Genomic DNA, 15,775 nt, shown 5'->3' with positions numbered 1-15,775 from the left:
CAAGCAAGCATCATTGCTGAAAGAAGTTGTCTACCTGCATCCTAATCACATATAATTTAAGCGTTTGATATGGAGGAAAAAGCACAGAAAAAGGATGTCCAACAACATGACAAAGGTCTAATACCTCAAAATGGACTTTCAACCATAGTTGTGCGTGAGTTTGAGCCAGCAGACAAACCAGAGGTGCAGCAGATCTTTTATGAAGGGCTGATGGAGATGGTACCAGACACCGCCTTCAGAGGCTTGAGACATCACCCTGAGAGTCTCCTTCTCTATGCTGCTATGACAGGTAAGATTACTACATAAGTGGCATATTTCTGGGATTGTTTCTGCAGTTTGGAGAAAATATGTAAGGTGGTAATTGGAAGAACCCTGAAAAGAAGCATTAAGACTTTAGAAAGACCAACCAGAGATCAGGAGACTGTGTTTTCATTTTTAAAATGTTTGTTGGTTGCTACAAAAACAGGCATTTTTTTATTGTGTTTTTTTTCTTATAGTACTGTGACTTATGATGTATTTATTTGACGAATTTCACATTGTGTTTTTTTCTGTTGTATTGTTCTCTTGTATTGCTACTGTGAGGAACTCTGTAGTACAAGATAATTTACCTAAAGTACCAGTACAACAATGTAAAAATACTCCATTGCAAGTACAAGTCCTTCATTCAAAATCCGTCTTAAGTAATGGTACAGAAGTATTGTCAGCAAATTGTACTTAAAGCATCAAGAGTAAAAGTACTGTACTGTAGCCCAGTAGTTCTCAATCTAGGGGTCAGGCCCCTCTAAAGGCTCACAAGATAAATCTGAGGGGTTGTGAGATGATTAATGGGGTAGGAAAGAAGAAAAAATAAAGTTTGGCTGCACACATTTGGATTTAGTTTTTGCACTTTTCTCTAATCTTTGCTTTTTTGTGAAATGAGGGATCATTTGACTTCTTTAGGGCTCAAACTGCTTCAATGAAACCACAAGATGTTTAGAGAGGAAAACGTCTGGCTCTGGCTTACTCTTTAGCAATGCATTGTCTTTCATAAGCATGTATGTTTTAATGTCAAATACAGAATAAAAAGTACAATATTCCCATCTGAAATGTAGTGAAGTAGAAGTATGAAGTATAGTAGTATACTGGTTAAAAGTACGTTCACACATCTGTTCCCATCTTTCCCCCGGCAGTTGCATGTGTAGTCATCACCATGTGTTGGTGGCTGATAGGACTCCTCCCTGCACTGCTGCTGTGTGGGCGCTGCTTCTACAGCAGACGTGTGATCCATGGTTACCTGGAGCACGCCATGAGCAGAGACATGGGAGACATTGAAGGGTTTTACACGAAATCATCAGGTATATATTGTATCATTCAAGTGCTGAAAAATGATCTGCTCCTACTATCGCTGACTTACAGCGACGCACCATGCACGGTAGAAGCGAGGCACCCATAAACGTTACTGAGGCTCGATTCCTCTCTTCGTGAGTGTTTTCTAATCCAGCAGGGCCAGACCTCCAGGAGGTTGTTTTGAGCCCAAAATGTATACTGAAGTTCTTGTAAATGTCCAGTTTAATGCAGTGTAAGAGCAATATATTTTCAAGGCCACTGATTACACACATATTCGTACATACATGTCTCCAGTGAAAGCCACAAACTTCTGTATCATATCCTGTTTCTTAATGCATGTTTTTCACACAACATTGACATACAGGCTTTCCTTGACACTAAGACACCGGCAATAAAGTCAGGACTGAAGGAATTGAGCCCCCACTGAAAAGGATCTTGTGCATCTTCCTCGAGTGACAGTTGTAACAATAAGATCTCTTGCTGCTGTGAAAAAAAAGACGGAATGAGTGAATTATGCTTTAAACTGAATGATTTTCACATCCTTTATTCATCATGTTCATGTTGTGTCCTTGCCCTCCACCTCAGAGTCCTGTCTGTGGGTGGCAGTGCTGGAAGGCAGAGTGGTGGGTGTTGTAGGAGCAGTCGGCCGGCAGGAGTCTGGTGGTGCTGTCGAGTTATGGCGGATGTCTGTCGACCGGAGCTGTCGGCGGTGTGGAGTTGGCATGGCACTGGGCCGGAAGGTTCTGGAGTTTGCTGCCACTCATAGATACTCCTCTGTTGTCCTGGGAACCACAGCGTACACGCCCGCTGCCCACCAGCTCTACTTGCGTCTGGGCTTCCGCTGTGTGGGGGTCACCAACGGGTACGTCACGCCTGGTGCGAGACAGTCCTTACTGGAACGAATCTTCTACAGGGTTTGCCATCATCACTATAGCCTCGATGTGCAAAATAGCAGGATTACTTCAAATGGACAGCACTGACTTTAGTGGGAGTGCCGATGACTAAACTAAAGGGAATTTTCATGACTGTCTGCACCAGAAAAATCACAAAATCGGGCATCTGTTCAAATGCTTATGTTTATGTTTTCCTGACAAGCAACCTCTTGCGACCATGAGTCTCGAATGGAGTAGCGCGTTGTTATAACACCACAGGGAGGAGTTCAGCATGTCTCCTACCAACTGTCTACTATGGTTTCTATTAACCATGACAACAATCTTTCTTGACAGAAGTACGATGTCCAATGTATTTATTTAAGAAGCAACACTTTTCCGTACGGTACCTTTTAAATTTGAATTATATAATTGGATTGTTATGTAAACTCAGTGTTGATAATCTCATTTGACATGCCTTAATATAACCTAATATGCATATATGACTCAATAAATATAATAAATAAAAAAGTATACAGTATGTCTCTGGCTGTACCGGCAGGTACCAAAAGGGTAGTTCAGCAATGTATTTAATGATGTCTGTGATTGTTTGTGTGTTGCTGTGTGTGCTTTTGTTTTGTCCGGCTGTTTGTTTTTCTTTCTATCTGCTGTACTCAGGTCTCCCTTGCAAAAGAGATCTTGATCTCAATGAGATTACCTGATTAAATAAACGTTATATATAGCATTGCATTTCTATTAAGTTGGAGACAGATTAAAAAAAGTACAAAATTAAAAGCAGCACAGGCCAAAAATGCTAGATGCTACATTTCCCATAATGCAACGCAGTAGCGTCTCGTTAGACCCCTCCGGCTCCTAAATGCCCACTTCTTTCAGACCCTCATGTTTGTACAGTCACATAGGCCAGAGCTGCAGAAGACATTAAACAACTGTTTCCACTGTACTTGTGATGAGTAAACTGATCTTCATGCTTAAAACTGGTGGAGTGCCTCTTTAAAGAAGTGAATAATTTGATAATGAATCTCTTAATAAAGCCCTGCAGGCTTTTCTGTTTCAAGCCTTTGCTGTGTTATTGATCAGTGACATCTCTGGGTGAACAACAATGCTTTCTGTGTACTCCATGGATTGGCTGTTACTGTGTGTTCAGGATTCTCTCCATGAGGGTTTTTGTTTTGAGACGTCAACTGATGTTGAAAACACAGCTGCACGCGTGAGATAATAGAAGGGCGTAGCAGCTGATCCCAGTACTGTCAGGAGTCACTTCCTTCAGTTGATTTACTCAGTGACAAGGCAAGTCACCTCAGCAGATGCGGGAAAGTGTCTTTCTTAGTAACTTGTACTTCATTAAATATCAGTAATATCAAAATCACCATACACAAGTACTTATAAAAATACATAAATGACCCTTGTCATGAACCGGCTCAGAGTTCAGACAGAACAAGGGAGACCACACAGATAATGATGGTTTAAACAAAACAATTTTATTTAACCGATGCTAACCTATACACAAAAGTAGAAAGAAACTAAATCAGTATTATCAGTGGTGTAGGGAGTGCATGAGTGTGGGCAAAAGTAATGTAAATAAAATGGATAACATAAAGCAAATCTAACAGAACCCAAAACACAACCAAACAAAACCCTTCTGGCTGAGGAGAGAGAGAGAGCCAAATCCAGACCCCCTGTATCTAATCAGCACCGAATGCATACGTCTTAAGCCACAAACAAGAGTGGGAGGGGTCATCACACCCTTAACATACAAACCACGAAATGTACTATCTATCAGTACAACAGTGAACAGCACAATTCACATAAACTTGTACCACCTCAGGCTTCTAAAGTCCCCTATAGGTACAATGTTGTTCAATAATATGAAAATGAACATAAAAGAAAAGTAATTTCTACTCCCAATTGCCTCTAGTAGATCTTAACCAATCGGTGCGCTGAGGTCTAAAAAGCACTCATGCTATTTATGATCACAATTAGATGAGATAGAGTCCACACAAAATGGACTCATTAGCCCAGCGCACAACATTTTGCTTAAAACAGATGTTGGAACAAAACTTGAGTAATCGACACGACTCAGACATCCCCCCCCCCCCCCCGGCCCCAGTATAGTGATATGAAAACTGCATGTTCAGCATTTTTCTGTTTTGTGAAATCTGTTCTTCCTCATATTCGCTCACATGAACATGTGGTTCACGTTGTGAAATTGGCAAATAGTTGCTGCTGCTGCTCTAAGCCTTCGCCCTTCGCTCTCAAGACCTTGGAGGAGGCAGGTGTTTATTGCAACCCGAAACACAAACTAATTTTACTAATTGCCTGGTTTCAAGTGTGTTCATGATGAACATTGACAACAACAAAAAAAACCCAAACAATTTTTTAGGTTATGATGACACCACAAACAATGCACCAAAAGTGTTCCTAACTCATAGCAATTAGGAAGGAGGGAGGCTATCACTCCGCCTACTGACCAACCCTCCCTTTCTTCCCCCTTTCTGTCCCACTGGCCACAAGTGTAAAAAAAGACCATACTAGGATTTAAAGTGAGTGTGGTATACTGAAGCATAAGTGCAATGCTTTTGCAGGGTAAAGGTCCCGGAGGTCAATAGGTTAGGTTTTACTTAACTAGAAACATAATAATTCCTTCATCTTTCCAATTCTTAGCCTGTGCTATCATCTCTACAAGCAGAGGTAAGGTTGACTTTGTTTATGTCTTACATTCATGTTTAAGGTCTAAATCTGGTGTTATTATCCAGTGTTGCACTACAAAAACGTGAAAGCTAGAAAACCGACTTTTTTAAGCAATCAGCGACAAGTAGACGTTTCAGCACCGTGGCAACGTACACTGACGTTTCAACTGATGTTAAGGTCTACAGTCACGAAGGGAAAGTCATTTAAAAGGGCAAAGATTTTCTAGTAACATTACTGAAAATATTTCAGAGGCTAATGCTGCTGTTTATTCACTGCTAAGACTCCGGCTCATGAAGCAGATGCAAAGATGTCTGTTGAGTACCATGCCTCTACAGTGACAAACATGGACATCGACAACAGTAAAGTTGGCTATAAGCAACTTTTCGAGGATGGCAGCAAGTTCCGGTATTCAGGTAATAAATAAGAACTTCGATTCAAATAGGGTTGGGTGATGTGGCAAAATACACCACACAACAACGGCCCACAACTGTACTGTTTCAGTTCAGTCACACTGCTCTCATCGATGGATATCAGAAATTCTTCAGACTACCGCTGACAATAGTTGACAGTATTTTTCATACCACGCCATACAGTTTATCCCGCCCTTTTATTTGCTAGAAAAATCACTTATTGACCTAAAAGGTACACTTCTGGAACTTTCAGTTAAAGCTTAAATAATTGATTTTGTGGCCATTTGGGGACAGCAGAATACTTTTCAACCTTAAAAAGTTTATATGGTGAACAGTTAGCAAACCATTGCCTGTTTACTCAGTCAGTATAGAGCAACATTAGCATCACAGCAGGCAGACAAAGAAACAGTGGAGCTTTAAGCTGCTAAAGAGTCAGATATTTCGCTCAGGATTTGGTGGAGACCAAAACAGGGCTGAAAGGAGAGTGATTGTTGGATTTACATTTGTCATATCCCCAAATACACAACCCTAAATAAATGCTAATGATCCTCTGCTTCTGTCCAATGCGTAAAATGGCAACTGCTTGCCACAACAACTTTATAAGTTTAGATGTTGTGTTTATAGTTTGTTCAACTCCCCCCACCTGGCCAAAAAAACCATCAATTTTTACTGTTTTAATTGAATTGTATTACTGGTAAAACTGCATATTTTGGCAGGACATAATGAACATAGTGGAAAATCACTAAAACAAAAGAGGCTAATTTAAGCTACACCGTGGCTACTTCTACATGACAATATAAACCAGGAAACAATAAAATAAACGTTGCAAGTCATTCATGGCAATATAGGATTTACAGAATTTGTTGCTCAATTTAAGTTTAAATCAATGTGGTATATATAGATAAATCAATATGATACGACATGAACTGTGAGATAAGATTTTATCCATATCACCCAACCCAAGTTAGAAATGACACAGCTGCCATTTCAATAAGGTTTGCAGATCATCTGGTTTGTTATAAGTTATATAAATCATATATGTGATTTCTGTTAGTATATGTAATACAGTGTTTTAAGACCTTCAGAATAGTATGTATTTCTGAAATAACAATTCATTTGTCAGCTCTTTTGCTTGAAATTAATGTTTTGCATAGTATTTTGCAAAACCACTCAATATCGTAGTACAGTTGAAGGACATAACCACACGTTTCTGAAAACACAAATTTACGTTTCTGTTTCTACTCTTGCTGTCATTCAGTGTATGCATTGAGAAGCAGCCCTTTCCGGGTTGCTACAGTTTGCCTCGGGCTGCTGTGCGTTCTCCTGTTGGCTATGGTCGTAGGTCAGAGTATCCACTGTGAGTCTACCTCTTTGTTTTCTCCGTCATATAAGCACATGCCATATGTTTTAGAGCGTTGCCTGTTGTCCTGGTAAAATCACTGATATCTCTCATCTCCGGCAGACCGAAAGGTGGAGCAAGACCATCAGACCAACCTGAAAGCCATGAGTAAAGAGAAAGAGGATCTACAGGAGAACCTGAAGACAGTGAGAAAAGAGAATAGGAATCTTGAGGCCACCCGTAACGGGCTACAGGAAAATATTGATTACTTATCTAGAAGGAGAGACCAGATACAGACCAATAACCATTTACTGACCGAGGAAACAAACAAACTTAAACTTAGCCAAAGCCAATTACAGGCCAGTAATGCTGCTTTAAACAAAGAGACAGAACAGCTAAAAGCCAGTAAAGATCAGTTGCAGACTAATAACAATGCCTTGTCTACAGCCAAAGACCTGTTACAAAAACAACACGATTTGGTGGTCAAACGTAGAAGTGAGTTACAGGCCAGTTGTAACTCAGTGACCAAAGACAGGGACAATTTACAGAACAAATTCAATAATGTAACCAGGTCAAAAGAGCAGCTGCAGTTGAGCTACAACGCCTTGATCAAGGATGTGGAGCATCTGCAGGACAGATACAAGCTCTCTTCCAGCGAGAAAGACAAGCTAGCAAGCAGCCACCAAAACCTGACGATGGAAAAAGACACCCTGCAGGCCACTTGCAGCCTAATTGTAAAAACATCAGATGAGTTGCAGGCTTCTTACGCGTCCTTGGTTCAGGAAAAAAAAGAGGTTGAAAGCAGCTGCAAAAATGTGACTGCGGAGAGAGACCTGTTGAAGATGAAAAACGACAACCTGACTGCCGAGAGAGACCAGCTGCAGGGGGAACTAGAGCGGCTGAATGCAACGATTCAACGTGAGCAGAAAGAATGAAAAAAACACACAAAAAGCACATATTGAGCATGTTTCATTCTGCAAAATGTCTTCTCACCCGGCAAAATGCATGCGGCCTTCTTGTCAAATTTATTCTGGAAAAGGCTGAAAGGTCCTGTAGCCATGCCATCTGATGAAAAGCAAATCCAAACCTTTATTACCACAGAAAACTACCAAACACCACTTTATAAATACAAGTCAGTGCTTGTAAACACTGTTGTCTAAATGTTTTGGTTATCGATCAGTAAGTATCTTTCATTTTCAGTTAAGAGATGCCCCTTTGGCTGGAAGAGATTTGAGTACAGCTGCTACTACACTTCTTCTAGCAAGAAAACCTGGAGTCTGAGCAGAGAATACTGTCAAAGCAAAGGAGCAGACCTGGCAATCGTAAAAAGCCAAAAGGAAATGGTTTGTTTACCTGTGTGCATTTGTCTGTCCGCATGACTGTATGCGCAAGTGTCGCCACATTTATTTTCACCTCAGCTTCTTGAGGGCATGTCAGTTCCTTAAAGCTGCACTAATCGATATCTTCACCCTAACAATGGAACAATGGATGTGTAATGTGAAAGGGGTCGCTCGTAGGGGTGAAGCCACAAATGATCATCGCCCGACTCTGCAGTTCCCCTCAGCTCCGCTGAAGTTTTTTGCTCATTGTATCGATTTAAAAAGCTGCAACTTTACTATTTTGGTTCAGTTCTCCTGAACCAAAAGGACATTTTGGCAAGAATATAGGAAAATCAGAGATGAAAGAAGCTAAGCTAAGCTATAGCCGCTACTAGCTTCTTTTGTCCCTCTACACCACAACAGTAACCGTATGTATGTCATGCTGAACAAAGTAAAACGTAACTTAATGTTACTTTATGTGTAAGAAATATCTGCAATAACTTTTAAGTCTCTTCCCTCATAGACCTTCATCAATGGCTTGTATGGAAGTGACAAAGAAGTCTGGATTGGATTGACTGATGGAGGAGTAGAAGGGCAATGGAAATGGATAGATGGGACACCACTGACCACAGCGTAAGAAACTCAACTTATAACTCTTCATTTCCAAACTAAAAACTCTGGGCAACGTTGACTTCATTCACCCAAGGATAGAGTAGTGTTTATTCTCATTTTGGATGTCTCTCCTTGTCCTGCAGGTACTGGGGTAAAGGCCAGCCCAACAGCTATGACGGGAGGAACCAGGACTGTGTAGAGTTCTGGCACCGTGCGACAGGGAATGGCGAATGGAACGATGAGAACTGTAACATAGAGCAAAACTGGATCTGTAAGATGTAGTTTTCCTGTACAGAGAGACCCTGGAGGTTTGGCTAGCCTGGCCCACTGTCTAGTACTGATGATCATGTAATATCAGTGTGGTACAAAACTGACTGCTGTCAGTGAATATTTCAGTTTCCACACAATGACAAGCTGCATTGCTAACAGCTGAAGCCTGAAATGTACTGTTTTGTGATGAGTGAGTTGTGATGAAGTTAAATTTAGCAGATAGCTCAAGCAGATACACATTGATGTCTTGGTAACGTGGAACCGGTTCAAGTGGGACTGGGCTTTCCACAGATATCTGTGCATACTGTAGAAATAATGTTAGTGTTACAACTAATTGCTGCCTCCGATGATTAGACACCCACTAACCGACATTTTTAAAGACTTGTACTTCATTCAGTTCCTGTTGAGTTAGTGGCGGACCAGCTGGGTGGAGTTTGAGCTTGCTTTAAAATGTGTCCTCCAGCACCAGACCCTGGTCTGCCAGCTCTGACCTGCTGAGCTTCTGGTCAAAATCAAACAAAAAGCTAAAAGAGAAGCAAACATGGTGAAAGTGGGATGTTTCTTGCTGGCCATTTTGCGTTCAGTTATAGCTTCTTGTGTGACCAGGAAGGCCAGTATGAAGGTTTAAAATGATGCAGGGGAGATGCTCACCAGCATTATACTGTTAATTATTTAATTAATTGCATAATCCAATATATATTAACAACCATTCAATCTGTGCTTTAACTATTTAAATCGAAAGGCTGCTTACATTGCAATGATTTCTTTGTGTTTATTTTATGTTTTAATAAACACATTTTATATATTGATTTGTGTGAACATAAAATGAGGGATTTTAAATAAAAGAATTCACCTTGCTCTACTAGTGTAATGAATCACACTCACGGAGTTCGTTAATATGATCAAGTCATTAGGACACTACACCTGTACTACAAGCTGTAGATACCCTCATCCTTTTTCTAAAAAAAAGGTATCATTAATGTTCTGTGTTGTCTCTCTGGGAACAATACACAATATTATCTGCCAAACACTGTTTGTGTGTTCCCATGACAATAATGAACATGCCCAGTGCGTAACGTGCGTTACATGGATGGCTACAGAAATAATAGACAGCAGTTTGATCCGAAATTGCTTTACTATTATTTATTTCAGGAGCCTACATATACAGGAACATATACATTTATACATTAAAAATTACCATTACAACATTTTAGAGCTCCCCCTAAATTTCTCAAATGAGGCTCACGGGGGAGCAATATTTCCCTGCACCAATCAGGACTTTTGAATCATGACAGTTTATGGGATGTTGCTTATGTTGGCTGCACTGTCAAGTCAAATCCGATCAAACCACACCCACGCAATCCCAATGAGTGTTAAACTCATAAATGAATAATTCAAAACTTTCTGACAAAGGTCACACAGCTCATCTCAAAGTTCACCAAATTGTAACTTTCAGCGCACCGCTCACCGCACTGCAGACATCCGTGCAGTGTCGTCGTCACACACCACGTACGCAACAATGGAGGAAAAATGCGCAAAAGCCTTCTTTTCCAGGAAAATGTGAGTACGCCTGTAGGGTAAAGCCAGTGGGACAGTGGGAGGGACATCCCACAGTTCCTTACACTGTTTCCAAAGCTCAAGAAGAACTTCCGTGCTCCGCTCCTTAGTTCTTTTTTTTTCAATCATTTGACCGTCCTGACATTAAAAACATGTTTTGAACCCACACTGAAACTGCTGTGACATAACATGTCCTCTGCATCACAGCCCTCATTCCACCAACTTTTACTCCTTCAGAGGGAAGAACGTTCTCAACCAAACTGTCATGGCGTTGGTGCTAGTGCCCTCCTCATCTGCTCCTATATCACTATCCCTGAATCTAACAAAGACGCATTCTGGGAGGAGTCATGCTTGACTATGCTGTCACGTTTGTGAGTAGTTTTTTAGTGTTAAAACACGATGTTGTGTTGGTCCTACACTGTGCTTTGAGCCCATGAGAGGATAACCATCCACATGCTTACGTAATATAACAGTATAATGTGTATTGTTGCCTGAATCTCCTCCACCATTTGGCCTGGCAGTCCCATAGCCAGAAATCCTACTCAACTCTCCACAACGCCTTTGCATTTGCAGAAGAGTGTGTTCTCATTTCTCTCTCAGTGCTGTATGTGTGCCTTCCATTATCTTCCTCTTTAGGTCCTTTTGGAAAGACTTCTTCAAATGTTCAACAGTCATTTATTAAAAAACGATTTATTTATAAAGAAGATTCCCCCACATAAACCAAATGTGTTTCTTACATATTTAAAATAATCATTACCTGTTAACTGCAATACAATAAATTAGATTATCAACACATTTAATTGAAGACAAAAAGATGTGTTTCTAAAATAACATGCACTCAATGTGTTATTTACCAATGTACTTTTACCATGGCTTCTCATTTGCAATTATATACCATTTAAAATAACACCTTTTAGAATTTGAAAGTACAGATATTTACTGACAATACAGTTCTTCCAAACTGAGTGACTGACTCTGGAGGAACTAATGTTAATCCATCAAAGGGCCACTCCACTGATTTTACACATGAAGATCAGTGTACTCTTCACGAGGAGTTCTACACAACCTGTGAAAGCTGTTGTATAATGTCCTCTCTGGACAAGTGGCAGGGAAGGTCTAATGAAAGACACTTTTGTGTTGCATTGTGGGAAATGTAGGATCCAGGATTTTGGAGCTTCTTTTTTTGAAGTGCAATACTAAATCCCAGGAGTACCCCTTCAAGCAGTGTTTCTCTGAGGACACTGTTTACCTCTTTGGTATGTGTCTGTACTGTTAGTTAATTATACTTCAGTCAGGAGAGACTTCATATGAGTGAACATTTATGGATACATGCAAATAAAGACAATGTGAAAAGCCTCTGGTGATTAGACCCCAGCGTATTTAAAAGGGGATTAGTGAAGCCGTGAGATAGTTAGGATGCCCCCCCGACGGAGTCTAGACACTGGTGGCGGTGAAAGGGGCTGAGGATCTGGATGTGATGAGTAGTGGACTTCTGGTGATGTTTGGCAGAATGAATGAATCATACGCTGAGCTTCATTAGTTATACAATTATACGCCCCTGGTGCGTTGAATAAAACTACAGTAGAAATACCAACTCTCTTAAAATGTATTTTTACCAAAGGTTCATTCATAGCAGGGAAGTGTGTTTATACAGTTAATTAAATGAACTACATTATCTCACAATCATAAATGGATCTTTTAGTCAGTATTTCCTTGTTAGCTATCATTCCTTCACTCTTTCTTACATCCTACATGTGTTTTTGGCTCCTTGATGCTTGAGCCCCGTCTGCTCTGGCAATTCTTCTGAGGCTCAGAGGCAATTACTGCAGGTGCTAGTGTTAGACAGGAGAATTACTTATCCATTTTTAACCTGCATGTCTATGTCAGTTTAATGGCACAAACTTCATATGTTCATTCTAGACATATGGTCAATGACAAATCGAGAATGCATGATCAAAGCAATGCATTTTTTTTAGACAAATGTCACATTTTTACAATACATTGCACATTTTGCCATTTATCATTCTTATTGTGTCGATTTATATTGTGGACATATTTGTTCAGAGTATACAAATTCCTATGGGACTTTTAGACAGGTATAAGTAATTTGGGTCACATCTGAACATCAGAGCAGCATGTGCAGTAGTGTGCAACATATACACTGAAAGTGTAGCATCATGTTGTAGTTCAGGATGTGAGCTGATCAGTACCAGCTGGCTGTTATGCCACATGCACAACTTGCTGAACTAATTGGGTGGATTCTGTTTTTGTTGACGCAATCAGCAGATTGGGCGGAGCCAGCAGAACAACATGAAGTATCCAGGTATCCTGCCTTTATGACCCCACAGCAGACAGTTATTGTGACCAAAATGCGTAGCTTGGCTTGTGCTCATGAAAGGCAAAGCCCCCTGATAATAATACATTTTGGAGGGAATTGGTTGAAAAAAAATTAACCATGAACACTTTGCTGTGGAAAAGAAGCTCAAAGCTTTTTTGTCTACAAAAAGCCCACATATTGTTTATTACAGGGCTTCCTAATTCCAGTTGTACTGATGATCCAGTTCCAACGCAGGGTTTGGAAAAATCCAACAAATCTGTGATCCAATGGCCAGTAAATCCAATGGCTGCAAGGGGGGAGCACTAATCCGTTTTTGTCTGTCATTCATCCTCCAATGCAATGAATGACTTCCGGTCTCCATTTATCCGACAGAGAGTCGGTTGTGCACACGGCATTAGACTATAGGTCCAAGTGCCTTGCATGGTAGCTCGCTGCCATCAGTGAGTGTTAATGGATGAGAGAGACGCAAACTGTTAAGTACTTTGGATAAAAGCACAGTATAAATGTAGACCATTTTTCCATTTACCAGGCTGTCCATTTAGGTCACTGACTCATCAGGGCCCTAAACTTAACTGAGTCAGTGACCCAGTCACTAGTTCCTACCTCATTCATTATTTACTGATCAAAGGGTTGACCCCTTACTTCACTATCGGTAAAACAAAACAAAAACGTTTTATCTCAAAAAGTGAGAAAACAGATTTGGTGCTTAAATTGACCCAAATAGGCACTGACCGGTCAGACATGGCGGGGTGTGGAGGATGTAAGCCCCCCCCCCGACCCACACACACACACACTCCCTCTATCTGAGTGTGTATTCATCCGTCTGTCTATCAAGAAGCTCTACTACCCCACCCACTCAAACAGGTAGGTGGTGAATTCTTAGTTTGGCCGTACTGCTGTGTGGGCGCAGCTCCATGTACACTGACACCACTCCTCAGAAAGGTACAATTTAAAAATCTCTGCCTCACATACTTCCACCATACTTTACCACAAAACCTGTGCTCGGTCCTTCTCTGTGCCATATTTTCCTACATAAACATATGCACCTCATATTTAGTAAGAAACACAATATTGTTTGGATAATTAAGATCCCATATGATCCCCTCTTACTGACGAAAATATATGGTTCCATGTATGTACAGTGTGTGGTTGACCTACTGTGTTAAAGCTCTACATTGTGATCTGACCTACAATATACGCCTCACATACAATATTGTCATTGGCTAGTAAATCAGAATCAGAATCAGAAATACTTTATTGATCCCCGGTGGGAAATTATACCTTGACCAATGCTGAGAACACAACCTTGGTCGGCAGTACCGTGCTGAGGACGTTCTACCAGTCTGTAGTAGCCAGTGGTATTTTCTCTGCTGTCGTGTGCTGGGGCGGCAGGGTGAGGACACCAATAGAATCAACAAGCTCATCGGGAAGGCTGGTTCTGTTCTGGAGGGTGGAGCTGGATTCTTCAGTGGGGGTGTCACAGAGGACAATAGCGCAAACTGTGGAGCATCATGGACAATGACCTTCACCCTCTGCACGATGTGCTGGTCATGCACAGGGGCACCATCAGCAGCAGACTGTTACCACCACGATACACCACATATCCATAAAAACTCATGTACCTCAGACAGAGACATGGACAGGTGGGGTCCTGACGTGGTTCCAGCCTCCATTTCAGCTCTGCTTAGTCCCTTTTTCTCTCTGGATTTGCATCTCTTTGCTTGTCAGGTCTTTCCTGATATCAATCAAGAGGTTTCAACCACTGCACTGTTCCTCAGATTTTGTGATATAAAGGTGGAGCATTCAACCACGAAGGGACTCGAACCCTCAATCTTCTGATCCGAAGTCAGACGCCTTGTCCATTAGGCCACGTGGTCAGTTGCAGCTTGGCTTTATCTTGCAACAGTCGCAGACTTATTGACATATTAAAGAACAATCAGTGGCCAATGGATCCATTTTTAAATGTTTAATCAGGGGCAAAAAAAATAAATGATCCATTTGGAGGTTTAGTCCGGAGTGACCACCTTCCAGATGAGGACTACACTGCAAACCGGCGTCAGTTAACAGCTTAAACTGTGAAGGACTTGCTTTGCATTTGATCAGCAGTCACCTTGACTTGTTAAATGACTATCACTGGCCAGTATGGGGGTTGAAGCCATGACCTTGGTGTTATTAGCTCCACGCTTTGACCATCTGAGCTAAAAACAAAGGACCCTTCTGGATGTTTTGTATGACAGAAAAACCCCAAAAGGTTCCAGTGTGTTTAATCAGGGATGGAAGAAAACAAAGGATCCTTTTGGAGGTTTAGTCATGAGTTGAACCCAATGACGTTGTTAGCACTAGGCAAACTTTGTTACAGAATTACACCAGGAAGGAAGTGGGCCGGTTTTCAATGTTTATCAGGTGTGATCATCTCCAAGCCTGTCTTTGGCTGAACTGCTGTGAAGAACATGTTTTGTATATGAGAAGGAAGCACTGTTCCTCAGATTTTGTGATATAAAGGTGGAGAATTCAACCACGAAGAGACTCAAACCCTCAATCTTCTGATCCGAAGTCACACGCCTTGCCCATTAGGCCACGTGGTCAGCTGCAGCTTAGTGCTATCTCGCAACAGTGGCAGACTTACTGACTTATTAAAGAACAATCAGTGGCCAATGGATCCATTTTTAAATGTTTAATCAGGGGCAAAAAAAACCAAACGATCCATTTGGAGGTTTAGTCAGCAGTGACCACCTTCCAGACGAGGACTACACTGCAAGCTGACGTCAGTTAACAGGTTAAACTGTGTTTTAACCCTTTAAAACCTAAACCTGGCTGTAAAGCGCAACGTCTCAGCTTTCAGAAACCGTTTGAATTTTTCCGATAGTGCAAACCGTGACGTAATTATGGTAATCCAAAGTGCGCTTGCACAAACGTGTCTCCTACGACACACTCGGTGTTAAAGGGTTAAATGACTATCACTGGCCAGTATGGGGGTTGAAGCCATGACCTTGGTGTTATTAGCTCCACGCTTTGACCATCTGAGC

The 15,775-nt window shown here is 41.2% G+C and overlaps 2 protein-coding genes and 1 non-coding gene across 3 annotated transcripts; 2 read left to right on the top strand and 1 right to left on the bottom strand.

The window, feature by feature from the left end:
- The first annotated feature begins 69 nt into the window (after window positions 1-69).
- LOC139302297 (N-acetylaspartate synthetase-like) lies at window positions 70-2,306 on the top strand. The gene is made up of 3 exons (XM_070925959.1): window positions 70-289; window positions 1,170-1,334; window positions 1,912-2,306. The coding sequence occupies exons 1-3, from the start codon at window positions 70-72 to the stop codon at window positions 2,304-2,306; spliced, it is 780 nt and encodes a 259-aa protein (XP_070782060.1).
- A 2,510-nt stretch (window positions 2,307-4,816) lies between these two features.
- On the top strand, window positions 4,817-9,673 carry LOC139299400 (CD209 antigen-like). The gene is made up of 7 exons (XM_070922302.1): window positions 4,817-4,904; window positions 5,185-5,317; window positions 6,573-6,671; window positions 6,777-7,571; window positions 7,854-7,996; window positions 8,496-8,605; window positions 8,728-9,673. The coding sequence occupies exons 2-7, from the start codon at window positions 5,212-5,214 to the stop codon at window positions 8,864-8,866; spliced, it is 1,392 nt and encodes a 463-aa protein (XP_070778403.1). The 5' UTR covers window positions 4,817-4,904; window positions 5,185-5,211; the 3' UTR covers window positions 8,867-9,673.
- A 4,880-nt stretch (window positions 9,674-14,553) lies between these two features.
- On the bottom strand, window positions 14,554-14,626 carry trnar-ucg (transfer RNA arginine (anticodon UCG)). Its single transcript has one exon. It is a non-coding gene; the product is annotated as a tRNA-Arg (tRNA).
- Between the last annotated feature and the right edge of the window lie 1,149 nt (window positions 14,627-15,775).

Source organism: Enoplosus armatus, chromosome 2 (genome assembly GCF_043641665.1).
Source record: "Enoplosus armatus isolate fEnoArm2 chromosome 2, fEnoArm2.hap1, whole genome shotgun sequence".
NCBI lineage: Eukaryota > Metazoa > Chordata > Actinopteri > Centrarchiformes > Enoplosidae > Enoplosus > Enoplosus armatus.
The sequence above is the reverse complement of the archived record's forward strand: the minus strand, read 5'-3'. Positions and strand labels throughout refer to the sequence as shown.